Below are 26,746 nucleotides of genomic sequence, written 5' to 3' on the forward strand. Positions count from 1 at the left end.
CCCTCACCCGCTCTGTGCATATTCCCCTCCCTCCACCCCTCACCTCCCATCACTTTCCCTGCCCCTCCCCGTCCCCTTCTACCCCTCCCACCGTGTTCCTTTGCAGCTGGTGCTGCATGGGAACTCTGTTGAGAGTCCTCCTCTGATGAGCCCCCACTCTCCTCCTCTGTGTCGGTGTGCACAAGGCAGCCCACTGCCTCAGCTGCCCTGGTGAAGTCTGGCCACTTTGTGCTCTGTGCCTTGGCCTGCAACCTGAGCACAGGACCCAGAATGGGAGCTGGTGTGATGGCTGCTAGACCAGTTGCTGGGGAACCTGAGGATCTCTGGTGAGGTGGTGCCCCCCCTTCTGTATCCTCAGTTTCTTCCTCCGTGCCACCATCAGCACAGTCAAGAAGAATGTCAGGAAGTATTTTTTCACGGAGAGGGTGGTGGATGCTTGGAATGCCCTCCCGCGGGAGGTGGTGGAGATGAAAATGGTAACAGAATTCAAACATGCGTGGGATAAACATAAAGGAATCCTGTGCAGAAGGAAGGGATCCTCAGGAGCTTAGCCTAGAATGGGTGGCAGAGCTGGTGGTTGGGAGGCAGGGCTAGTGCTGGGCAGACTTATACGGTCTGTGCCGGGGCTGGTGGTTGGGCGGCGGGGATAGTGCTGGGCAGACTTATACGGTCTGTGCCGGGGCTGGTGGTTGGGCAGCGGGGATAGTGCTGGGCAGACTTATACGGTCTGTGCCAGAGCCGGTGGTGAGAGGCAGGGATAGTGCTGGGCAGACTTATACGGTCTGTGCCAGAGCTGTTGGTGGGAGACGGGACTGGTAGTTGGGAGGCGAGGATAGTGCTGGGCAGACTTATACAGTCTGTGCCAGAGCTGGTGGTGGGAGGCGGGGTTGGTGGTTGGGAGGCGGGGATAGGGCTGGCCAGACTTATACGGTCTGTGCCCTGAAGAGGACAGTACAAATAAAAAAGTAGCACATTTGAATTTATCTTCTTGGGCAGACTGGATGGACCGTGCAGGTCTTTTTTGCCGTCATCTACTGTGTTTACTATCTCAAGCTCCACTTCTTAGCAGCTGGTTCATGTGCAGTGGAAGAAGTGGACGCCAGTTGTTGTGGAGGTGGCTGCTGCACAGCTGGAGTAGGTGCTCTGAGGTCACGGTGTAGGCCCTCAATGCTGTGCTCCAGCCGTTGGAGCTGCTGGATCACAGCATGTTGGGCCTCCACCACTTCCCGTTGCACCTGCAGCGCTTCCTGGTGCGCTTCCCGTTGGGCCTGGAGTGCTTGCAGGTGCAGCTCCAATTTCTGGGGCCGGTACTCTTCCATCTATACATTCTGGCCCAGCAATTGTGTGGCCAGGCGCAGTAGCTGCCTCCTCTGGCTGGCTGGCCTCTGGTGAGGTGGTGCCCCCCCTTCTGCATCCTCAGTTTCTTCCTCCGTGCCACCATCAGCACAGTCAGCAGGTGGTGGAGGGATAGCCGGTGCTGCAGGTGGTGGAGGGATAGCCGGTGCTGCTGCTGTTGGGTCGTGTGGTTGCACCCCATGGTCCTGTGTGGGTTGTTGTGCAGGCCCACTGGTTTGCTGCTGTGTGTGGTGGGGCTGGTGGCCACTAGGGCCAGCTTCTTCCTCCCCCTGGCTGTCATCACCTGCATAATAAAAGGGGAAGAAGTGTGTTGGTCAAAATAATCTGCATTTGTTTTTCAGCATTCATATACATAGTCCCACAGGCAAAGACCCAGCAAACAGATGGTGAGGAATGGGATTGGCAGGCAAGCCACAGATGTCATTGTAAATGGTACAGAACTGGAGACAAGGAGCGCAGTCAGGGCCGGTCTTAAGGCGAGGCGACCGAGGCGGCCGCATAGGGCCCTGCGCTAAATGGGGCCCCGCGCGCGCCTCAGGTCGCCCCGCCCGCCCGAGCTCCAGTCCGTCCTTCCGTCCTCCCTCCCAATGAATCCGATGCGCGACGGTGGCATGGTGGGGGCGATCCGCCCCCCCAGATGTCAGCGGGTGGGGGGGGGGGGGGTGCTCCGAGTCGCTGCTCTCCTGTCACTCCTGCCTTTAAAAATGCAATTTGGAAGCGCCGAAGACAGTGACAGGCAGTGCCTCACGCCTGCCCGCCCTGCTACTAAAATCTGTTCGACGTCATTGGGCCTTCCCACATTGAGTCCCGCCCTCCTCTGAGGTAACTTCCAATTACCGCGAGGGCGGGCGGGACTCAATGTGGGGAAGGCCCGAACGACGTCGAAGAGATTTTTAGTAGCAGGGCAGACGCGAGGCGCTGCCTGTCACTGTCTCTCCGACGCTTCCAAATTGTTTTTTTAAAGGCAGTGAGGGTGGTGGGTGGCAGAATGGAGCTCAGCTGGTAGGTGGGTTGGGGGGGAGGGACTCAGATGGGAGAAGGGTGGGGTGGGGGTTCTCAAATGGGGAGGTGGAAAGGGGGTTCACGGATGGGAGAAGGGGGTGGGGAGGGGGTTCTTGGATGGTTGAAGGGGACTGGGGTTGGGGAAGGGGGTCACAGATGGGAGAAGGGGATGGGTGGGGAGGGGACTGGGGTTCTTGAATGGGATAAGGGGACTGAGGTGGGAGGGGTATTCATGGATGTGAGAAGGGGTGGGGAGGGTGTTCTTGGATGGTTGAAGGGGACTGGGGTTGGGGAGGGGATCACGGATGGGAGAAGGGGGTGGAGAGGGGGTTCTTGGATGGTTGAAGGGAACTGGGGTTTGGGAAGGGGGTCACAGATGGGAGAAGGGGATGGGTGGGGAGGGGACTGGGGTTCTTGGATGGGATAAGGGGACTGAGGTGGGAGGGGTATTCACGGATGGGAGAAGGGGGTGGGGAGGGGGTTCTTGGATGGTTGAAGGGGATTGGGGTTGGGGAAGGGGGTCACGGATGGGAGAAGGGGTGGGGAGGGGGTTCTTGGATGGTTGAAGGGGACTGGGGTTGGGGAAGGGGGTCACGGATGGGAGAAGAGGACGTGGGGAGGGGACTGGGGTTCTTGAATGGGATAAGGGGACTGAGGTGGGAGGGGTATTCACGGATGGGAGAAGGGTGGGGAGGGGGTTCTTGGATGGTTGAAGGGGACTGGGGTTGGGGAGGGGGTCACAGATGGGAGAAGGGGATGGGTGGGGAGGGGACTGGGGTTCTTGAATGGGATAAGGGGACTGAGGTGGGAGGGGTATTCACGGATGGGAGAAGGGTGGGGAGGGGGTTCTTGGATGGTTGAAGGGGACGGGTTGGGGAGGGGGTCACAGATGGGAGAAAGGGATGGGTGGGGAGGGGACTGGGGTTCTTGAATGGGATAAGGGGACTGAGGTGGGAGGGGTATTCACGGATGGGAGAAGGGGGTGGGGAGGGGGTTATTGGATAGTTGAAGGGGACTGGGGTTGGGGAGGGGGTCACGAATGGGAGAAGGGGATGGGTGGGGAGGGGACTGGGGTTCTTGGATGAGATAAGGGGACTGAGGTGGGAGGGGTATTCACGGATGGGAGAAGGGGGTGGGGAGGGTTCTTGGATGGTTGAAGGGGACTGGGGTTGGGGAGGGGATCACGGATGGGAGAAGGGGGCGGGGAGGGGGTTCTTGGATGGTTGAAGGGGACGGGTGGGGAGGGGACTGGGGTTCTTGGATGGGAGAAGGGGACTGTCACTGGGGTCTGAGAAGCGGCCATATGGGGCCTGGGGCTGGTGGGAAAATGGGGCATGCGTGGGTCAGGTGGGAGAATGGTTCTGAAAAGGGGGCCCTAATACAAGGCATGTGGATGAAGGGGGCTGGAACTGGGGGCTGAAAAGGAGGGTAGGTGGGATAAGGGGGCTAGTACTGGGACTGGAGGCTGAAACTGGGGACTGGGGGCTGAATAGGGGACAGGGAGAAGTGGCTGGGGGTATGAAGCTCAGGACTGGTGGGAGAAAAGGGCTGGGGCTGAAATGGGGGACTGGTGGGATAGTGGGGCTGGAACTGGGGGCTGAAAAAAAGGGGCGGAGAGAGGGGCAGATCCTGGATGGGGGAGCGAGAGGGAGGGCAAACCCTGGATGGATGGCAGAGGGAGGGCAAATGGTGGATTGAAGGGGCAGAGAGAGAGAGGGCAGACAGTGGATGGAAGAGATAGAAAGGGCAGACAGTGAATGGATGGGGGGGAGAGAGAGGGCAGACAGGGGCAGATGGTGGATGGATCATGGAAGGGGCAGAGATAGAGGGCAGATGTGGATGGAAGAGGCAGGGAGAGAGGGCAGACATTGGATGGAGGGGACAGCAGAGAGGGCAGACACTGGATGGCAGAGAGAGACCGAAGACAGATGCTGGATGGAAGGAAGACAGTGAAAAGAAGATGAGGAAAGGAGAAACCTGAGACAACAAACTGTAAATAAAATATATATTTTATTTTTTTGCTTTAGGATAAAGTAGTATTGTAGATGTGTTAATAAATGTTTATAATATAGAACATGTAAACAAGGTAATCTTTTGATTGGACTAATTTTAATACATTTTTAATACATTTTGTCTAACTTTCGGAGAACAAACCCCCCTTCCTCAGGTCAGGATAGGATACTGTAACAGTACTATACTATATTGACCTGAGGAAGGATGTTTTGGCCTCTGAAAGCTAAATCTATTAGTCCAATAAAATGGTATTATTTTATTTTCTATATTTGTTTTATTTCTATTTGTTAATTTGTAAAGTGGTGATTGGTATTTGTTACGTTTTTTTTCAAATTTACATCTGCTGTCTTTATATTTTGCACAGTTCTAGAGGACATTTTCTGTTTCTGTGGTGTTGCATTGTATGCAGAGTCTGGCATCTTGGGGGTTCAGTTTAATTTTTGTCTAAATAGAAAGTTTTAATATTACTACTTATTCTATAGTGGATTAGGGTGTATCTGTGTTTGTGAAAAAGACATGGCTTTCACTTGGCATTGACTGTGCAGGATCGACGACGATCTGTACTATTCTGTCTGGTTTCATTTTACAATAGGTGAATTGATGCTCTAGTGCTCACTGTAGTGTTTTAAGATGTTTTCCTTTTCTTTGTGTGATTAGTAGAAATGACTGCTTATGGTATACTAGAATTGCTCTATAGGTCTTGAGTGTTTTGTATTCTCGGCATACCTAGTACTGGATTTTGGAGGGGGATGTTAAAAAATGACTGGGAGGGAGGGAGGGGGGTCTTGGAGCTGGGGGCCTTGGAGCTCGGAGGGAGTGGTCTGGGAGCTTGGAGGGAGGGTTGGCCGGCCCTGGAGCTAGGGAGGGGTGGAGCTAGGGGCGGGGCTAGGGTGGGGCCCCATCAAATTGGTCTGCATAGGGCCCCGCTCTTGCTAAGACTGGCCCTGAGCGCAGTGTACTGCAGAGACTGATGTGCAAGACAGCCACACAGGCAGGTGGGTAGCCAGAGAACTGTGGAAGGAGTGGCTATAGCACAGAGGTGTGGGAAGGAGATATGCAGAGTTTGGTGATGGGGAAGGCACCCAAAGCTGTGAAACAGTGCAAACCTACACACAGTGTAAGCATTTTATTTACATTGTATATATTGTATTGTAAATATATTTACATCTATTATATACATTGCTGCAAACCCTCCTTCCTCCTCCCTCTCCCCCCTCCTCTCCCTGTGCCATGGTTTGGAATGAATAGTGATATGCATTGCATGCTGTTCTTTTCCCCCTTTCCCTACTGAGGAGCACCACACTGTCCCCCACTTGTGTGAAACAGAGAGTAGTACAGCAGAACAGATCCCCAGCTCCCTAATGGTGAACCTACCTGAGCCCTCAGCCTGTGCTGATGTGTCCAGGGACCCAATGCCATGGATCCCCTCCTGGGGCAAAAGCCCATGGATGATGCGCTCAATGGGGGTGAGGTTAGCAGTGTCATCTGCTGGGGGGTTGGCACCAACCTTCCTCCTCACATCTTGCCTCAGCCAGCGCCACTTCCGTTTGCAGTCTTCCACATCCCGGCCACAGTGGAAGACCGCATTCAGCCTGTCTCTGACTGCTTCCCATTCCCGTTGCTTGTTGGTTGCAGCTAGCCTCTGGCCGGTGGGAGCAAAGAGATGCATATGCCTCCTGTCAATTTCTTCCACCAGCAGTTGAACCTCCACATCACTAAAATTACCCTTGCAAGTTGGTGGTAGCTTGGGTCCCATTGTACCACTGCAATGCAAAAGAATCAAAAATACCGAGAACACTGCTTAAGTACGCTCTTATGGCCGACCATAGGAGAATGATATGGGCAGGTCTCACATAGCCAGCGTAATTTCGATTATCATCAAAAGCCCTAACTGGCTGCAGCTGATTTCCCTAGGTGGCCGGCCTATTTTTGATAATTGGCAAACCAAATGGCCGCCGTAATTTTGATTATCGGTAGGGAAGTACGGGTGCTTTCACCTGCACTGTGTTTTGGCTGTGCTCATTTTGATGAAGGGTCATTAACTCAGCAGTTTACATTTCCTTTATTCGACCCTCTTTAAAAGGGCTTTCTCTGTGCTGCACTTTAGAGGTTTCCGTTTATATTACGAGGTGGTATTTCAACATGTTTTTGCTTCAGTTATATTACACCTTCTTTTGGCCACTGTATACTTTTATGCTGACAACACCCAGCTCTATCTCTCTACACCAGACATCACTGCAGAAACCCAGGCCAAAGTTTCGGCTGCTTATCTGACATTGCTGCCTGGATGTCCAACCGCCACCTGAAACTAAACATGGCCAAGACCGAGCTTATTGTCTTTCCACCCAAACCCACTTCTCCTCTCCCTCCACTCTCTATCTCAGTTGATAACACCCACATCCTCCCCGTCTCATCTGCCCGCAACCTCGGAGTCATCTTCGACTCCTCCCTCTCCTTCTCTGCGCATATCCAGCAGATAGCCAAGACCTGTCGCTTCTTTCTCTATAACATCAGCAAAATTCGCCCTTTCCTCTCTGAACACACCACCCAAACTATCATCCACTCTCTCATTACCTCTCGCCTTGACTACTGCAGCCTACTCCTCACTGGCCTCCCACTTAGCCATCTATCCCCCTTTCAATTCGATCAGAACTCTGCTGCACGTCTTATCTTCCGTCTGGACCGATTTGTCCATATCACCCATCTCCTCAAGTCACTTCACTGGCTTCCGATCAGGTACCGCATACAATTCAAGCTTCTCCTACTTACCTACAAATGCACTCGATCTGCAGCCCCTCACTACCTCTCTACTCTCATCTCCCCCTACGTTCCTACCTGTAACCTCCGCTCACATGTCAAATCCCTCCTCTCAGTACCCTTCTCCACCACCGCCAACTCCAGGCTCCGCCCTTTCTGCCTCACCTCACCCTATGCTTAGAATAAACTCCCTGAGCCCATACGCCAAGCCCCCTCCTTGCCCATCTTCAAATCCTTACTCAAAGCCCACCTCTTCAATGTCGCCTTCGGCACATAACCATTTACCTCTATTCAGGAATTCTAGACTGTCCCAACTTGACATTTCGCCCTACTGAGTTCGATTCCCACTTCAGGCACAGGCAGCTCCTTGTGGCTCTGGGCAAGTCACTTAACCCTCCATTGCCCCATGTAAGCCGCATTGAGCCTGCCATGAGTGGGAAAGCGCGGGGTACAAATGTAACAAAACAAAAAAAAGTTCCTTTGAACAGGGACTGCCCTTCTTTGTTTAATTGTACAGCGCTGCGTAACCCTAGTAGCGCTTTAGAAATGTTAAGTAGTAGTACTGTATACTTTTGTATAGCTGTTTGTTGTTTTGGTTCTTGTGAGGGGGGGGTGAGTTTGTGGCCAGTGTTTGAAAGGAGGGGAGGTTGTGGGCACTTTTTGAAAGAAAACTGATGTGTGGACTTTGTTTCAGACTGGGTGTTAGCTGGTAGCTTAGCATATGCTCTGCATTTTCTAGATGGGACCAACTCTCCATTCTGTACCCTCCAGGAGCTCCTTGCTGTGTGTGATGTGCTCGCTCACTGCCCCCCATTCTCTCTCTCCTTTGTTGAAGCAGCCAACAGATTTGTGCACAAGTTCAAGGTAAGCTCATAGCTCTCAGCCACCTCTTCCCTTTCTGCTATGTAGTTGGTAAACAAACACTTCTTGCATCTTGCAGGACAGCTGGCCAAGAGGATTGCAAGAGACAGCAGTGGACTGTAATACACTGGACTCTGAGAGCCATGATTTGTTCAACCCAATTCATTGTACAGGTGTCTTGTTCTCTATTGGACACACTCAGTTGTGGCTGCCTGTGGGGTGGGGGTGGGGGTGGGGGTGGGGGTGGGGGAGGGGGAGGGGACTGCTGTATATTATAGCAAACTGAATTTACTGCTTGCATTGTTTTAGTATGTCAGCAATACAGTATTCTTGATGTAGCTCTTGTAAGCCACATTGAACCTGCATCCAGTGGGAACATGTGGGATATAAATGCTTTAAATAAATAAACAAATCAATTAATATGCCCTGAATGTCTTTTCCACATTATTAAACACAGTCCTACAATCCTCCATAATTATGGAACCACAACATTTGTACATTCCAGCCTGCACACTATTTTCAAGGTGCCCACAGATACGTGGCTACTGAGCCCTTAAGTCATGCTGAGAGCAAGGGCTTCTGGTTACAATTCCTACTCCAAATTACCTGCAGGTGGCTACAGCCTGGTGGTTGGAGTGGCCTAGTAGTAGAGCACCAGTCTTATAATACAGAGGTTTCCAGTTCAAATCCCACTGCTGCTCCTTGTGATCTTGGCCAAGTCACTTAACCCTCCATTGCTGCAGGTGCAAACTTACAATCCTCCTGGGACCACGAATGTAAGTCACCTTGAGCTACTACTGAATAGTAAGCTGTGAGCAAACTCAAAACCACTACAAAAATATACATTTATATCCCCTAGCCTAGGCCCTTCTGTACCTGTGGTATTGTATTGCAATTGTGAAGAATCAGACATCCATCTAATGCTATTAACATTGGTTTCCCTTTTCTGTTGAGTACTATATACCATTGCTCAATGTCAAAAGATGGCCCAGCTGCTTGTAGCATCTTTGTGGCCCCCACCAATGTGGTTTGGTTGTGGGTGAGGGTGTCTGATGATCAAAGAGCAAATCTCGTCTAGGCGCTACCTATAGTTATCTCCAGGTTTCTACTTGGCAGCTTACTAGTGCTACTCAACACTGCCCTATGGTGCTGCTCATTAGCCTGCCACATTGCCCCCATCTCCTGCCTCATTGCTGACACCTCCTGCAGCAACTGGGTTTGGGTATTTACCAACTGGTGTTGCCCATCCACCAGTTGCTGCAGGAGGTGCCGTGCTGGGGCAGGGGATGGGAGTGGGGATGGAGCAGGGGATGGGGCTGCAGCTGGGGGTGGGGATGATGTCATAGAGGTGGACGTGAGGACAGAGAAATGTTTGTGTGCAGTATTGTAGGGTTGTGGGAATGGTTTTGCTTTCTACTACCTAGATTCTATTAATGAATGGCCATGTACACATATCACTGATTACCCTTGAATGCAGACTACAGTTTGTGCTTACACTGCTGAGGGAGCTCTTAGATGTGTAGCTGCAGGAGGGAGTGGGGGGAACACCTACCTCTCTAATCGGTCTCGGATTTCACCCCAGGTGTGGATGCAGCGATTCCTGGGGGGCAGGTGGTGGTGCCGGAGGAACAGAACACGCCTGTGCCTTAGGCACAGGGTCACTAAAAGGAGATTTTCTCCCACAGAGAAATTTGGTTCTCGTCTGAGGCTCATGTTTCTCCGTGAAGAACCATTGGAAAGCGTGCATCGCATCGCCTTATATGGCCGGCCATGCGTGATGGGCGGCCTTACATGCACAGCTCCATATAAGGTTCTGCATCCCATATATGGATAGGTGAGTACGTGCAAGTTTTGGCATGTGTCTCCAGGCATGGCTGCCCATCACGCATGGCTGTCCATGGACTGTGTCACCATGCGTGCGGGGCCTACGTGCTGCGTCTGGGACCTACGTGTGGAGTTTTCCTTATATGGCAGTTTTCCTTATATGGATCATAATCAAGGGTGCGAACTTCATATGTACACAATAAAATATATTTCCCATTCTCCGAGGACAAGCAGGCTGCTTGTTCTCACTGATGGGTGACGTCCACGGCAGCCCCTCCAATCGGAAACTTCACTAGCAAAGTCCTTTGCTAGCCCTCGCGCGCCCGCGCGCACCGCGCATGCGCGGCCGTCTTCCCGCCCGAAACCGGCTCGAGCCGGCCAGTCTTCTTTTGTCCGCACTCGGTACGGTCGTGTTTTCGCCGTGTCGAGCCCCGGAAAGTCGACCTCGCGCGTCCAATTTGTTTTGAACGTGTTTTTTTTCCTTCGGGAAAGCTTTGTCCTAGTCGGGAAGTGCTCCGGAAACCCCCCGCCGGGTTTCGTGTAAATCCTCCCCGTACTTCCAGCTTTTTTGCCCCGGTAAGTTTTCTTTCGTCGTCGGGGTAGGCCTCTTTTCGGCCTCGGTCGAGATTTTTTCTCCCTCTAAATTTGGTGGTTCAAATTTCGCCATTTCGGCTTTTGATTTCGCCGGCGTGATTTTTCCGCCCATGACATCGAAGCCTTCCAGCGGCTTCAAGAAGTGCACCCAGTGCGCCCGGGTTATCTCGCTCACTGATCGACACTCGTCGTGTCTTCAGTGTCTGGGGGCCGAGCACCGCCCTCAGAACTGCAGTCTGTGTTCCCTGCTTCAAAGGCGGACTCAGGTAGCGAGACTAGCCCAGTGGAACGTGTTGTTCTCGGGCTCTTCGTCGGCATCGGCACCGGGATCTTCGAGTGCATCGACGTCGTCAGCGTCCAGACCATCTTCCTCGGCCGCCCCTGCATCGAGTGCATCGAGGCATCGGGCCTCTGCATCGGCGCCGAGACATCGGATAGCTGCATCGACGTCGGTGGTACCAGGACCTCGTCTGCTGATGTCGTCGGACGGTGGTGCATCGGGTGGAGTGCAGGTGAGGGCTGTCCATTCCCCTGCTGGTGGCGGTGAGCCCTCGGGTGGGTCTCCGCCTACCCTGAGGGCTCCTGCGGTACAGCCCCCCCGAGATCGACCTCCTTCAGTCTCGGCCCCGAGGAAGCGACGGATGGATTCGACGTCCTCCTCGTCGGTGCCGGGGAGCTCCGGTGACATGCTTCGGAAGAAATCGAAGAAGCATCGACACCGGTCTCCTCCCCGTGTCGGCACCGAGAGCTCTGGGTCGCGAGGGATTCGGCACCCAGCAGGCATCGGCACCGAGAGGACCGCTCACCCTCTGTTCAGGAGGTGTCGATGCGCTCCGCTCTGGACAGCCCGGAACAGCCTCCACGCCCGGAACAGGTACTGACGTCGACGCCTGCATCGACCTCTCAGCCTTTCTCTGCAGCCGCTCTAAACGAGAGCCTCCGGGCCGTTCTCCCAGAGATTCTGGGAGAGCTGTTGCGCCCTACCCCTCCGGTACCGGCGGTGCTTGCGCCACCGGTACCGTCGAGCGTGGCGCCGGCTGGCCCATCGCCCAGGTTGAGGTCCCCGACGTCGGTACCGCGTGCGGTCCCGACCGCGGCCACCTCCCAGGAAGGCTCCCCGACTACGTCGGCGGAGGGAGCTTCGCCGATGCGGGCGAGGGAGTCTACCTCTCGACGCCCCCATCGTGGACGGGGTTCCACGGAGTCGAGCAGGGCGAGGTTGCAGACACAGGTCCGTGAACTGTGTCTGACACCGAGGGTGAGGCCTCGTGGGAGGAAGAGGAAGATCCCAGATATTTCTCTGACGAGGAGTCTGAGGGTCTTCCGTCTGATCCCACTCCCTCTCCTGAGAGACAGCTTTCTCCTCCCGAGAGTCTGTCTTTTGCCTCCTTTGTCCGGGAGATGTCTACGGCCATCCCCTTCCCGGTGGTTGTGGAGGACGAGCCCAGGGCTGAAATGTTTGAGCTCCTGGACTATCCTTCTCCACCTAAGGAAGCGTCCACTGTTCCCTTGCACCATGTCCTGAAGAAGACATTGCTTGCGAACTGGACCAAGCCATTAACTAATCCCCACATTCCCAAGAAGATCGAGTCCCAGTACCGGATCCATGGGGACCCAGAGCTGATGCGCACTCAGTTGCCTCATGACTCTGGAGTTGTGGATTTGGCCCTAAAGAAGGCTAAGAGTTCTAGGGAACATGCTTCGGCGCCCCCGGGCAAGGACGCTAGAACCTTAGACTCCTTTGGGAGGAAGGCCTACCATTCCTCTATGCTCGTGTCCAAGATCCAGTCTTACCAGCTCTACACGAGCATACACATGCGGAATAATGTGCGGCAGTTGGCGGGCTTGGTTGATGCTCTTCCCCCTGAGCAAGCCAAGCCTTTTCAGGAGGTGGTCAGGCAGCTGAAGGCGTGCAGAAAATTCCTGGCCAGAGGAGTTTATGACACTTTTGATGTTGCGTCCAGGGCCGCTGCTCAAGGTGTGGTGATGCGCAGGCTCTCATGGCTGCGTGCCGCCGACCTGGAGAATAGAATCCAGCAGCGGATTACGGACTTGCCTTGCCGTGCGGATAACATTTTTGGCGAAAAAGTCGAGCAGGTGGTAGAGTCTCTCCACCAGCGGGACACCGCATTCGACAAGTTCGCCCGCCGGCAGCCTTCAGCTTCTACCTCTACAGGTAGACGATTTTTTCGGGGGAAGGAAGACTGTTCCCTATACTTCTGGCAAGCGTAGGTACAATCCTCCTTCCCGACAGCCTGCGGCCCAGGCTAAGCCCCAGCGCGCTCGCTCTCGTCAGCAGCGTGCGAATCAGCAAGGCCCCGCGGCTCCCCAGCAAAAGCAAGGGGCGAGCTTTGACTGGCTCCAGCAGAGCATAGCCGACATCCAAGTGTCAGTGCCGGGCGACCTGCCTGTCGGAGGGAGGTTGAAAGCTTTTCACCAAAGGTGGCCTCTTATAACCTCCGATCAGTGGGTTCTCCAAATAGTCCGGCAAGGATACACCCTCAATTTGGCCTCTCAACCTCCAAATTGTCCACCGGGAGCTCAGTCCTACAGCTTCCAGCACAAGCAGGTACTTGCAGAGGAACTCTCCGCCCTTCTCAGCGCCAATGCGGTCGAGCCCGTGCCATCCGGGCAAGAAGGGCTGGGGTTCTATTCCAGGTACTTCCTTGTGGAAAAGAAAACAGGGGGGATGCGTCCCATCCTAGACCTAAGGGCCCTGAACAAATATCTCGTAAAAGAAAAGTTCAGGATGCTTTCCCTGGGCACCCTTCTCCCCATGATTCAGCAAAACGATTGGCTATGCTCTCTGGACTTGAAGGATGCCTACACACACATCCCGATACTGCCAGCTCACAGACAGTATCTGCGATTTCAGCTGGGCGCACGCCACTTCCAGTACTGTGTGCTACCCTTTGGGCTCGCCTCTGCGCCCAGGGTGTTCACAAAGTGCCTAGCTGTGGTAGCAGCGGCGCTTCGCAGGCTGGGGGTGCACGTGTTCCCATATCTCGACGATTGGCTGGTGAAGAACACATCCGAGGCAGGAGCCCTGCAGTCCATGCAGATGACTATTCGCCTCCTGGAGCTACTGGGGTTTGTGATAAATTACCCAAAGTCCCATCTTCTCCCAGTGCAGAAACTCGAATTCATCGGAGCCCTGCTGGATTCTCGGACGGCTCGCGCCTATCTCCCAGAGGCGAGGGCCAACAACTTGTTGTCCCTCGTCTCGCGGGTGCGAGCGTCCCAGCAGATCACAGCTCGGCAGATGTTGAGATTGCTGGGCCACATGGCTTCCACAGTTCATGTGACTCCCATGGCCCGCCTTCACATGAGATCTGCTCAATGGACCCTAGCCTCCCAGTGGTATCAGGCCGCCGGGGGTCTAGAGGACGTGATCCACCTGTCCACGAGTTTTCTCGAATCCCTGTATTGGTGGACGATTTGCTCCAATTTGACTCTGGGACGTCCCTTCCAAATTCCTCAGCCTCAAAAAGTGCTGACCACGGATGCGTCTCTCCTGGGATGGGGAGCTCATGTCGATGGGCTTCACACCCAAGGAAGGTGGTCCCTCCAAGAAAGCGATCTACAGATCAATCTTCTGGAGTTGCGAGCGATCTGGAACGCTCTGAAGGCTTTCAGAGATCGGCTGTCCCACCAAATTATCCAAATTCAGACAGACAATCAGGTTGCCATGTACTATGTCAACAAGCAGGGGGGCACCGGATCTCGCCCCCTGTGTCAGGAAGCCGTCAGCATGTGGCTCTGGGCTCGCCGTCAAGGCATGGTGCTCCAAGCCACATATCTGGCAGGCGTAAACAACAGTCTGGCCGACAGGTTGAGCAGGATTATGCAACCTCACGAGTGGTCGCTCAATTCCCGTGTGGTGCGACAGATCTTCCAGGCGTGGGGCACCCCCCTGGTGGATCTCTTCGCATCTCAAGTGAACCACAAGGTCCCTCAGTTCTGTTCCAGGCTTCAGGCCCACGGCAGACTGGCGTCGGATGCCTTCCTCCTGGATTGGGGGGAAGGTCTGCTGTATGCTTATCCTCCCATTCCTCTGGTGGGGAAGACTTTGTTGAAACTCAAGCAAGACCGAGGCACCATGATTCTGATTGCTCCCTTTTGGCCGCGTCAGATCTGGTTCCCTCTTCTTCTGGAGTTATCCTCCGAAGAACCGTGGAGATTGGAGTGTTTTCCGACCCTCATCACGCAGGACGAAGGGGCTCTGCTGCATCCCAACCTCCAGTCCCTGGCTCTCACGGCCTGGATGTTGAGGGCGTAGACTTTGCCTCTTTGGGTCTGCCAGAGGGTGTCTCCCGCATCTTGCTTGCTTCCAGGAAAGACTCCACTAAGAGAAGTTACTTCTTTCATTGGAGGAGGTTTGCCGTCTGGTGTGACAGCAAGGCCCTAGATCCTCGCTCTTGTCCTACACAGACCCTGCTTGAATACCTTCTCCACTTGTCTGAGTCTGGTCTGAAGACCAACTCCGTAAGGGTTCACCTTAGTGCAATCAGTGCATACCATTACCAAGTGGAAGGTAAGCCGATCTCAGGACAGCCTTTAGTTGTTCGCTTCATGAGAGGTTTGCTTTTGTCAAAGCCCCCTGTCAAGCCTCCTACAGTGTCATGGGATCTCAATGTCGTTCTCACCCAGCTGATGAAACCTCCTTTCGAGCCACTGAATTCCTGCCATCCGAAGTACTTGACCTGGAAGGTCATTTTCTTGGTGGCAGTTACCTCGGCTCGTAGAGTCAGTGAGCTTCAGGCCCTGGTAGCCCAGGCCCCTTACACCAAATTTCATCACAACAGAGTAGTCCTCCGCACTCACCCTAAGTTTCTGCCAAAGGTTGTGTCGGAGTTCCATCTGAACCAGTCAATTGTCTTGCCAACATTCTTTCCCCGTCCTCATTCCTGCCCTGCTGAACGTCAGCTGCACACATTGGACTGCAAGAGAGCATTGGCCTTCTATCTGGAGCGGACACAGCCCCACAGACAGTCCGCCCAATTGTTTGTTTCTTTTGATCCCAACAAGAGGGGAGTGGCTGTAGGGAAACGCACCATATCCAATTGGCTAGCAGATTGCATTTCCTTCACTTACGCCCAGGCTGGGCTGGCTCTTGAGGGTCATGTCACGGCTCATAATGTTAGAGCCATGGCAGCGTCGGTAGCCCACTTGAAGTCAGCCACCATGGAGGAAATTTGCAAAGCTGCGACGTGGTCATCTGTCCACACATTCACATCTCATTACTGCCTGCAGCAGGATACCCGACGTGACAGTCGGTTCGGGCAGTCAGTTCTTCAGAACCTGTTTGGGCTTTAGGATCCAACTCCACCCCCCGAGGGCCCTGTTTGTTCTGTTCCAGGCTACACTCTCAGTTAGTTGGTAAATTTTTTAGGTCAATCTCAGTTATGTCCTCGCCGTTGCGAGGCCCAATTGACCAATGTTGTTGTTTTGAGTGAGCCTGGGGGCTAGGGATACCCCATCAGTGAGAACAAGCAGCCTGCTTGTCCTCGGAGAAAGCGAATGCTACATACCTGTAGAAGGTATTCTCCGAGGACAGCAGGCTGATTGTTCTCACAAACCCGCCCGCCTCCCCTTTGGAGTTGTGTCTTCCCTTGAAGTGTATTGTCTTGCTACATACTGGACTGGCCGGCTCGAGCCGGTTTCGGGCGGGAAGACGGCCGCGCATGCGCGGGCGCGCGAGGGCTAGCAAAGGACTTTGCTAGTGAAGTTTCCGATTGGAGGGGCTGCCGTGGACGTCACCCATCAGTGAGAACAATCAGCCTGCTGTCCTCGGAGAATACCTTCTACAGGTATGTAGCATTCGCTTAACTGCATATTCCGCAAGTACAGTGCATGTAGTTGCGGACATCCGGGTATGGGGAAAATATAAGGAACCTTGAGAAGTACAGGTAAACGGTTTTCTCACACAACTGCTGTATTTTTCGTATTCTTTGGCCTCCCCTGATTTAGCCGGTTTCAACCGCGATAATAGAATGTGTAATGCCAGCCTTTTCCCTGTAAGTTGGCCGGGCCCTATTTTGGCCGGCTTCGACCGTATTATCAAAACGCACAATGGCTACCCATCTCGTTTCGATAATACGATCGGCCTGCCGCCCTTAGGGGCACCGGCCTCTGAGATGGCCGACCATTGATTTCGCTGGCGCCGTTCGATTATGCCCCTCCACGTTATATACCAGGAAAGTCACTTTTGATCAAAGAGAGAAGATTTTAAAAAGGTATTATCGATTAAAGCCTGCGCTACTCCCTAAAATCGGGATTAAAGTCCAGCTCCAAGTTGTTATCTGTTATCAGTTAACAACTTGGAGCTGGACTTTAATCCCGATTTTAGGGAGTAGCGCAGGCTACCGTTACTATTTTAGTCATGAGCATGGATGGGGATCCCCACAGGACTTCTGGTACAACAGTGACTCCTTGCACTCCGAGACAAGCTAAGTACATCTTAAGCACAAGTCTACTCTTATCATTGATAAAATGAAAAGGTTTTGAATACAGTGGTGATGTGGTAGGAAGGAAGGAGTGTGATGATGTCTTAAGCAGGGGCGTAGCCACGGGCAGGGGCCCACCCAATTTGGGGGTCAGGCCCGCCCAGCAGCAGCACAGCGATTCCGGTCCCCATCATCCCTTCCCTCGTGGCGTGCAGGAACTTTCACCCCATCTTCCCTCACCCTCCTTGCAGGCCCGACCAGCAGCGATTCCGGTCACAGGCTCAGCTTCAGCTCACAGCGATTCCCACACGCTGCCTGCCGGCTGCCGCTCAACAATCTCCTTGCAGCTACTAAGTGGCAGCGCTAACCCGAGAGGCTTCCGGGTTAGCGCTGCTGCTTAGTAGCTGCAAGGAGATTGTTGAGCAGCAGCCAGCAGGCACAGGGTTGCCAGCTGGGAAAAATTTTCCCAGCCCAAAACCAGCCGTAAACCCGCCCAAAAACTGCCCACAGCCAACCCCCGTCTCCCGCGTCACCTAACCCCGCTTCCTGCGTCACTAACCCCGCCTCCCGCGTCACTAGCCTCACCCCCGATGTCACCCCTGATGTCAACCCCGCCCCTGAAAGGCTTCTATTGGACCAAATTGGACCAATAGAAGCCCCGGCAGCGGGAAAACTGGCCCAATCCTGCACCGCGGCCGCTCAAAAACCCGCCCAAATCCCCGCAACCCACGCGATAAGAAAATTCCCCGCAGCCGTTTCCGAAAAGCCGCCCAATTCGGCGGCTTAACCGCAACCCTGGCAAGTCCGAGCAGGCAGCGTGTGGAAATCGCTGTTCTGCACATGGTACACACAATGAGGAGAACGGTGTGCTCTCTGAGGCTGCATGCAGGTTATTCTCCCCTCCCCCCCTTCAGAAAGTCTTTTGGTCTGGAATTAAAAGAGAGGTTTCTTCTGGCTACTGTGAACCGAACCGATCGCGTGTGCTGGGTTGGGGGGGTATTCGCCCCCCCCCATCCCCCCCCCCCCCCCCCCCCCCCCCCCCCCCCCCCGCTTCTCTGCAGGCTGGGTTCATTATTTCCAGTAATTTGAGTGAAAGTTTGTGTGTTAGCAAGTTCCCTGGAAAACAAAGCACAGTGGGGGAGTAGCAAGGGTGTTACGCCCTAGGGCTTATAAGAAAATTTTGCTACAAACTCTGGATGGCAGGGATCAGAGTTTTTCCCTAAACTTTTACTTCCATGTGTGTTCAAAGTACACCTGTGTCTCTGAGGCCAGGCTGACTAGTAAATCTCTGTGTGTGATTTATTAATACTTTGTTTAATGCTGTTATTGTAATCAGCTCAGATTTGGTTATGGAATGGGGTACCCAGATTAGAAATATAACGTTCCATAGGGGGTCTAGGATTTTATGTGGTTTTCAAAATTGGTACTGAGTGACTACAACAGCCCTTCTCCCAAACCCTATCCTCAGAAGCTGGGTTATGGTTTTTTTTGTGGGGAGGGGGGATGTTCTGCTGCTAGGCTCTTTTATAGTGATTCTGAGATTTGTCAGCCTTTCATTTTAAATTCCCCCCTCCCAAACCACTTATTGACAGTCCTTGATCATGGTTCTTCCTGGAACTCTGCAATCCTGGAGGCTAAATCCGGCCATTTGTGGTTTCATGATTATGGACTCCTTCTCCCAACCTTTCCTTCAGCATCGCTTCCATTACTTTTCCAATAACCGAAGTGAGGCTTACCGGCCTGTAGTTTCCAGCTTCTTCCCTATCACCACTTTTGTGAAGAGGGACCACATCCGCCGTTCTCCAATCCCTCGGAACCTCTCCCATCTCCAAGGATTTATTAAACAAATCTTTAAGAAGACCCGCCAGAACCTCTCTGAGTTCCCTCAATATTCTGGGGTGGATCTCGTCCGGTCCCATGGCTTTGTCCACCTTTAGCTTTCCAAGTTGTTGATACATACTCTCTTCCGTGAACGGTGCTCTATCCACTCCATTCTCAGGTGTACTTTTGCCAGTCCCTCGTGGTCCTTCTCCAGGATTTTCTTCAGTGAAAACAGAACAAAAGTATCTATTTAGCAAATTGGCTTTTTCTTCATCATTATCTACATAGCGATTCGCAGAATCTTTTAGTCTCACAATTCCCTTTTTAGTCATTCTCCTTTCACTAATATACCTGAAGAAATTTTTGTCTCCCCTCCTTACATTTCTAGCCATTTGTTCTTCTGCTTGCGCCTTCGCCAGACGTACCTCTCTCTTGGCTTCTTTCAGTTTCATCCGGTATTCCTCCCCGTGTTCCTCTTCTTGAGATTTTCTATATTTCTGGAATGCTAACTCTTTAGCCTTTATTTTCTCAGCCACTTGCTTGGAGAACCATATTGGTTTCCTTTTTCTCTTGCTTTTATTTACTCTCCTTACATAAAGGTCTGTGGCCCTATTTATTACTTCTTTCAGCCTGGACCACTGTCCTTCCACTTGTTGTACGTCCTCCCAGCCCATCAGCTCCTTCCTCAGGTATTCCCCCATTTTACTAAAGTCAGCACGCTTGAAATCCAGGACTTTGAGTTTAGAGTGGCCGCCCTCCACTTCAGCCGTCATATCAAACCAAACCGTTTGATGGTCACTGCTTCCCAGGTGTGCACCCACTCGGACATTTGACACACTATCCCCATTTGTGAGCACCAGATCCAGTGTCGCTCCCTCCCTCGTGGGTTCCGTCACAATTTGTCTGAGCAGAGCACTTTGGAAAGCATCCGCGATCTCTCTACTTCTTTCCGATTTTGCAGACGGAACCTTCCAATCTACATCCGGCAGATTGAAATCTCCCATCAACAGAACCTCTTTTTTCTTTCCTAATTTTTGAATATCTGCGATCAGATCTTTATCTAGTTCCTCTAATTGTGTCGGGGGTCTGTAGACAGCATCCACGTGGACAGAGGTTCTATCATCTCTTTTTAAGGTGATCCATATCGCTTCTTCCTTTCCCCAGGTCCCTGTCATTTCAGTCGCCATGATATCATTCTTTACATACAGAGCTACTCCTCCACCTTTTCGACCCTCTCTATCCTTCCTAAATAGATTATAGCCTGGTATGTTTGCATCCCATTCATGGGAAACATTGAGCCACGTCTCCGTGATTGCAACAGCATCTAAGTCTGCCTCCAACATCAGGGCTTGAAGGTCATGAACTTTATTGCTTAGACTACGAGCATTTGTGGCCATCTCTTTCCATCTATATTTCCTGGTATGTGTTTCAACATTTGTGATTTGGGGGGTGTCTTTTCACTTTGGGTACCTTCGTATCTTTTTGTTCCAACTTTATTACTTTTTCCTCTGCCTCAGTTTTATTTTTAGGAGCATCACAGTGCTGTAATGTTTTATTTTCAGGAGCATCACAGTGCTGTAATGGAGCAAAATAATTCTTTAATGGCAACACTTGTGCGGGTGGATGCTTCTGTGTCACCTGACGAAGTCTCCCTGAGCCTACTGTGAACCATCTGTTCTTATGTGGTTTTATTCTTTGAGGCAGTGGTGAGAAGTTATTATTCTGTGCAGTCCTAGAAGCTGCTTTAATTGCATCCAATTCTTGCATTACTTTACTGAGCTCTTGTTTTAAACTAGATAGCTGAAGACAGATAGAACAAGCTTTAAGTCTCCAGATTATTTGCCTTGAAACTAAAGCACCACAATTATTGCAGAGAATAAAAGTCATCCTGATTGGTTGAAATGGGTATGAACAGGTGTACTATGTTGGGATTAACAGTCTGCAAGACTGCCTGTGTATGATTGAGGAGTAAAGTTAATGAGGTTTGGTTTGTCTATAAATGAGTGGAAAACCCTGGGGTAGGTGGGATTATAAATCCCTATGTGTCAGCTAAATGCTGTTATCAAGGCAGTTCTCTAGATGAGACCAGAAATGGTACAGTCTGATCAAAGAATTTTCAATTGATTTAACTTTCAAAATTGCCCTAGAATATAACTTTTCTTTTTGTAATATAAATCTAAATATTCCCAATAATTATAGCAGTTTCAGCAATGTAAAATGCAACTTTAGAGCCTCAATGCAATGCAAACAGCCTCCCTCTCTATCAGAGCTTGGCAGGAAGAGAAAGAAAGAAAATAAGAGGTTTCACAGGGCAAATTAATTAATTAAGCAATAAGCATTAAATTAAAGAGAATATCAGGTATCTCACCTATAGCCAGAAAGTTGAGAAGTTTGGAATTTAAAAGGTCAGAATTTACTTTACTTTGCAGGAGTTTGGTTCAGGTCCAGCACCTGAGGAAAGTTACAAACAAGTGGTTTGTCTCCCTAATGAATAAGCCACAAAAAAGTGCCATAAATGACCAGATGACCATTGAAGGGAATCAGGGATGACCTCCCCTTACTCCTCCAGTGGTCACTAACCCCATCCCACCCCCCAAAAAAATGTGATTAAAAACATTACTTACCAGCCTCTATGCCAGCCTCACATGTTATACTGAGGTTCGTTAGAGCAACATGCAGATCCCTGGAATAGTCTAATGGTGGGTGAAGTGCACTGCAGACAGCTGGACCCAGGCCCATGCTTCCCCCTAACTGTTACACTTATGGTGGAAACTGTAAGCCCTCCAATACTCACCAGAAACCCACTGTACCCATGTATAGGTGCCCCCTTCACCCATAAGGACTATTGTAGTGGTGTACAGTTAGGGGTAGTGGGTTTTGGGGGGCTCAACAGATAAGATAAAGGAGCAACAGTGAGATGTGTACCTGGAAGCATTTATTTGAAGTCTACTGCAGTGCTCCCTAGGGTGCCCCATTGCTCTCCTGAGATGTCCGTGTTGCCAGTCTACTAAGAATTCTGGCCCCTCCTACATACTAGTGGTTTCATTTTGTAGGGTTTTCACTTTTTTTTTTTTTAATATACCAAAAAGATAAATGCACAGAGCACAAAAACATCTAGCAAATAAACGTTTTTCTGTTTTGAAAATGGCTGTATTCCCCACTTGAATTTTGGACGTTTTTAGCAAAACATCCAAAGTTGGACTTAGATGTTATCTCAAAAATGCTCCTCCATGTTACATAGTAACATAGTAAATGATGGCAGATAAAGACCTGTATGGTCCATCCAGTCTGCCCAACAAGATAAACTCATTTTACATGGTATGCGATACTTTATATGTATACCCCAGTTTGATTTCTCTTTGCAACTCTCAGGGTACAGACTGTAGAAGTCTGCCCAACACTGTTCTTGTACTAAAAGTTCTGACGCTAATGTCAAAGCCCCTTAAAATTTACACTCAAGCCCATCCAAATCTATTCAGTCATGATCAGGGCGTAGACCGTAGAAGTCTGCCCAGCACCGGTTTTGCTTCCCAATTACTATGTTTCTTCTCACATCACTCTTTAATGTAGGAATCACTTACTACTACTACTACACTACTACAAATCATAGCTTTGATCTGCTGTACAATTTCCTTGAAGTCCTCTTTCTAGCGTTGGCCGGCTTCAATTTCTGAACACCAGGTCATCTTCACCCTACTGTCCTTACTTTAAAAACTCAATAACAAAATCTCTATCCCTGAGTGTGTGCTCCTCTCTAAATGTGCTCAGCCTCAATATACTGTATAACTTTTCATGTTTACTTTTAAAACAAACAGGCATTATTAATCCCTAATCTTCTCTTCCCAGAACAACATATCAACATAATCTCTCATTAGTTTTACTCAACACATAGTCACGTCATTTTATGGTAACTATGTTTACAGCCTTTATAAATTCTCCACAGCCAAAACTCATTCAGCTCTCAAACACTTTCACTGATTAACCCAGCAAGCACCCAAACCTCCTGACTTTTTCAATTACCAGTTTCTCCAAAAAATGCAGCACACACTCTCAAACACATCTGTGCACCATCACCAAGCCTAGTGGTTAGTGCATTGGATTTTGATACTGGGGAACTGGGTTTGAGTCCCACTGAAGAAAGGAGGTGTAGATGCCCCTCTACAAGTCATTGGTGAGGCCACACTTGGAGTATAGTGTTCAGTTTTGGAGGCCATTTCTTGCTAAAAAGACTGGAAGTGGTGCAAAGAAAAACTACAAAAAATGGTATGGGATTTGCGTTGCAAACCATACAAAGAGAGACTTGCCAGTCTGAACATGCATACCTTGGAGGAAAGGAAAAACAGAGGTTTTATGATACAGACGTTCAAAAATTTGAAAGGTATTAATCCGCAAACAAACCTTTTCTGGAGATGAGAAGGAGGTAGAACTAGAGGACATGAACTGAGGTTGAGGGGGGGGGGGGGGCAGACTCAGGAGTAATGTCAGGAAGTATTTTTTCATAAAGAGGGTGGTGGATACGTGGAATACCCTCCCGCGGGAGGTGGTGGAAATCAAATGCTAATGGAATTCAAACATATGTGGGATAAACAGAAAGGAATCCTGTTTAGAAGGAATGGATCCATGGAATCTTAGCAGAGATTGGGTGGCAACACCGGTAATTGGGAAGCAAAACCAGTACTAGGCAGACTTCTACAGTCTACGCCCTGATCGTGACTGAACAGATATGGATGGGCTAGGGTGCAAATTTTAAGGGGCTTTGATGTTAGTTTCAGAACTTAGTACAAGAAAAGTGCTGGCCTAACTTCTATGGTCTGTGCCCTGAGAATGGCAAGGACAAATCAAACTCTGGTATACATATAAAGTATTGCATACCATGTAAAATGAGTTTATCTTGTTCGGCAGACTGGATGGACCGTACAGGTCTTTATCTGCCATCATTTACTATGTTACTTTGTAGCTCCTTGTGACTCTGGGCAAGTCACTTAACCCTCCATTGCCCCAGGTACAAATAAGTACCTGTATATACTATGTAAAGTGCTTTGAATGTAGTTGCAAAAACCACAGAAAGGCAGTATATCAAGTCCCATTCCCCCCCCCCCCCTCCACCCAACTGCCAATAGACACCATTTGCAACTTTAAAATTTCTGTGCCTCAAGCCCTGAGCCTCCCAGTCAGTAGTTTACACCAATAACACATGTCTCTACAATGAAACTTTCCCCGTTTTAATAAATGTAAATACATTTTTCATTTTTATATCCACATAACATCTTCCCTCCCAAATTAGAAGTTAATTCATTTTATTTTAGCCAGCACTCAACCACTGAACACCTCTGCCATGATCTGGCACTCACTTCTGATGTTTCTCTTCCTAGTGCGCACAGCTGCCCAGGCCACAGCAAAATCTACCAAAGAAATCCTCCGGGAGGCTTTCTGAAGCTCTCCCCGTCATGCCCCAATCTCCCACAGGTGCCCTCCACTGCCAGAACTGACCCAGCTCTCCAAATCAGGTCAGTTTCAGTGCAGGCCTGGTTCCCAACTTTTTCAGTTCATGCACAGACAAAAACTGCTCATACGCAGGAAAACACCCAAGCAGGCCCAACTCTGCCTGCCCCTCATGCTCCTCATTCTTCTAGTGCATTCATGAAGGAATACGCATGCGCTTCCGGACTCCCAGCTGCTGCAGCTCTCCAACAATGCCAGCTCTGATCCTGCTGCTCTCACCCGGATCACCTAGCCACTGTGAATGTAACCCAACATGGCTTGTCGTTGGCTCTCACATACCAACGGCAGCACTGCAGCCCTGCACTGGACCTGACTTGGACTCCAAGGACCACTCAAACTCCCACAGAAACACCAACCAGGCAATTATTTTAACCCTTCAGGTTACACTAATGTTTGAGCTTTAATCATAGATGTTCCTCAGTGTTCTCAGAAGTTTGATGCAGATGCATCACTACTGTTAAGAGTTGAACCACAGTCTACCCTCTGTACAACTTATCCCAGCCAGCTAGTAGCAGTCAAATGTGTGACAGAACCCTGCAAATACTTGGGACACACCCAGAGTGCAGTGGTAAGGATAGGTGGGCAGAAACAAGTAAAAAACACGAAGATGGAGGCTTGAGTGATTGTTCAGTCCTATGAAACTTTAGAGTCAAAGAGAGGGAAAATAAAAGCCAACGGACAGCCCTAAACAACAGTTCATCCACTGGATGTCAGCTGTCTTGAAGTCCAAGAACCTGACTTTAGTATGAGTTAGGTCAGGCTGGGTTTTAAACTTGAATCCCAGCCCTTTCTCCCTTTCCCTCCATGGACAGTAATATTCACTTAGAAACTTGCCATCTTCCAAGATTCTCAAGTAAACCCCTATATGCTGACCAGGTAAATAAAAATACTGTACTCTCTCTACTTGAGGCAGTTTTGGAATCTGTATTTGAGGGTTTATTTATTTTGATTTAGTTCACATCTTTTCAGTAGAAGCTCAAGGTAGTTACATACAGGCACTGTGGGTATTTCCTCTAATCAGCTGGGCTTGGACTGAAGTGAACAAGTGATGGTGCTTTGGGGATTTGCAAGACTTCATTGTTTGGAAGGCTCCTTTGATTTTTCTTGGCCTGATTTTGGTTCATTAGATGGTTCTGGTTGCTGTAGGGTGATTTGGGCCTTTCTGGTGCTGGTTCCTTAAGCACTTCTTTTAGCTTTTCATGCAGTGGTTTTGGTTCTTTAGAGGCTTCTCTGGAACAGCAGCAGGCTTAAAATAGGATGATTTATTTGTATGTCATATTTCCTTTTCCAGAGCAATATATATATACACGGTGTCCAGAAAAAATGGGACCTCTTAGATAGTTTCAAAATACTTTGCAATTGTATAAACGTTCAGTAGGACCTTTGAAAATAAATAAGTACAATTTTTTTTGTTAAGGCTCCTTTTATTAGCATGCGCTAAATGAAAAGACCTCCCTTATCTTGCTATGAGCATCTTATCATTTAGCATGCTAATCATTAGCGTTCACTAAATCTGATAACGTACTTTAGTAAAAGGACCTCTTAGTTAATTCATCATTTCTGGTCAAAGTGTTCTCTTCAACCTCAACACTTTCACAAATCTTCAATGCCACTGAGCTGCTGCCTCAATGAATTTTGGGGTTTCATTAATTAAGAGCTCAAAGTTTTGTGAGCTCAATGCACAGGTGCTCTATTCTGTTGAAAAATAAAGTACTCAGAAATGTCTCGAATTTCAGGTAGAAGTTTCTGCTGCAGCAGGATGTTTTGGGGTTATTTGGAAAAATGTTTGGGGTCCCTTTCTTTGTAGACATCATGTATAATAAATAACAAAAGTTAAACAATACTTCAAAAGTGTTCTGTGTTAATTTTGCCATCTGTGTGTGATAAATATACAGTATTTCTTTTTTTTTTTTTTGTATTTTTATGTGAGGGAGCAGGTCAGAGGCAGAGAATAGGTGTGGATATGCTAATCAGCTTGCCATGCTAACTGGTTAGTGCATCCATAACACAGGAACCCTTAGTGCTTCCTAAACAGGAGCCGGTAAGTGCTCCCACAGTAAATTGTGCATGGCCAGAAATAAAACAAATACAAAAATATCTTTTTTGAAGGTGGCACTAGAAATGGGCTTAGCGAGTGGTAAAGGCCCAGGTAAGGGCAAGCTAAGCCCATGTCCCCTACGATAACTGATACAGAAAGGGCAATAAAAATGACCAGTATAGAACTACTGTACCACATGATCCTGTTCCCTCTTTTCCTATTAATACATTTGAATCTCTTCCTTCCTTATCTTCACAATTTGTAACATCACTGGAACTAGTGTGAATCCCCGCCCCTATTCCGTTCTGGCTAGGTGTTGTATAGCAGGAGATTCAGAGCACTCACACTTAGTAGTCGGTGGTTGCCCTGAGTTACCTCCAGGAACAGGGTGAGGAGTAACAAAATACACTAACCTCGTCTTCCACTCCAAGAGTGGAAGAGGAAATAAAAACTAAGATAGGACAGATCCTGAATTCAAATGACAGTAAACTAGAAAAACCAAACTTAATAATGTTTAAAAAAAACTATCAAT

At 50.0% G+C, this 26,746-nt stretch overlaps 1 protein-coding gene across 1 annotated transcript in view; it reads right to left on the bottom strand.

Moving 5' to 3' along the window:
- Positions 1-26,746, bottom strand: part of LOC115464471 — a 337,991-nt gene that overhangs the window by 273,789 nt on the left and 37,456 nt on the right. Inside the window, exon 4 of the mRNA XM_030194848.1 lies at positions 5,879-6,134. Within this exon, the coding sequence (XP_030050708.1) occupies positions 5,879-6,134 (256 nt within the window). The remainder of the gene's footprint in view (positions 1-5,878; positions 6,135-26,746) is intronic.

The sequence above is a fragment of the Microcaecilia unicolor genome, chromosome 3 (assembly GCF_901765095.1).
Source record: "Microcaecilia unicolor chromosome 3, aMicUni1.1, whole genome shotgun sequence".
Lineage (NCBI taxonomy): Eukaryota > Metazoa > Chordata > Amphibia > Gymnophiona > Siphonopidae > Microcaecilia > Microcaecilia unicolor.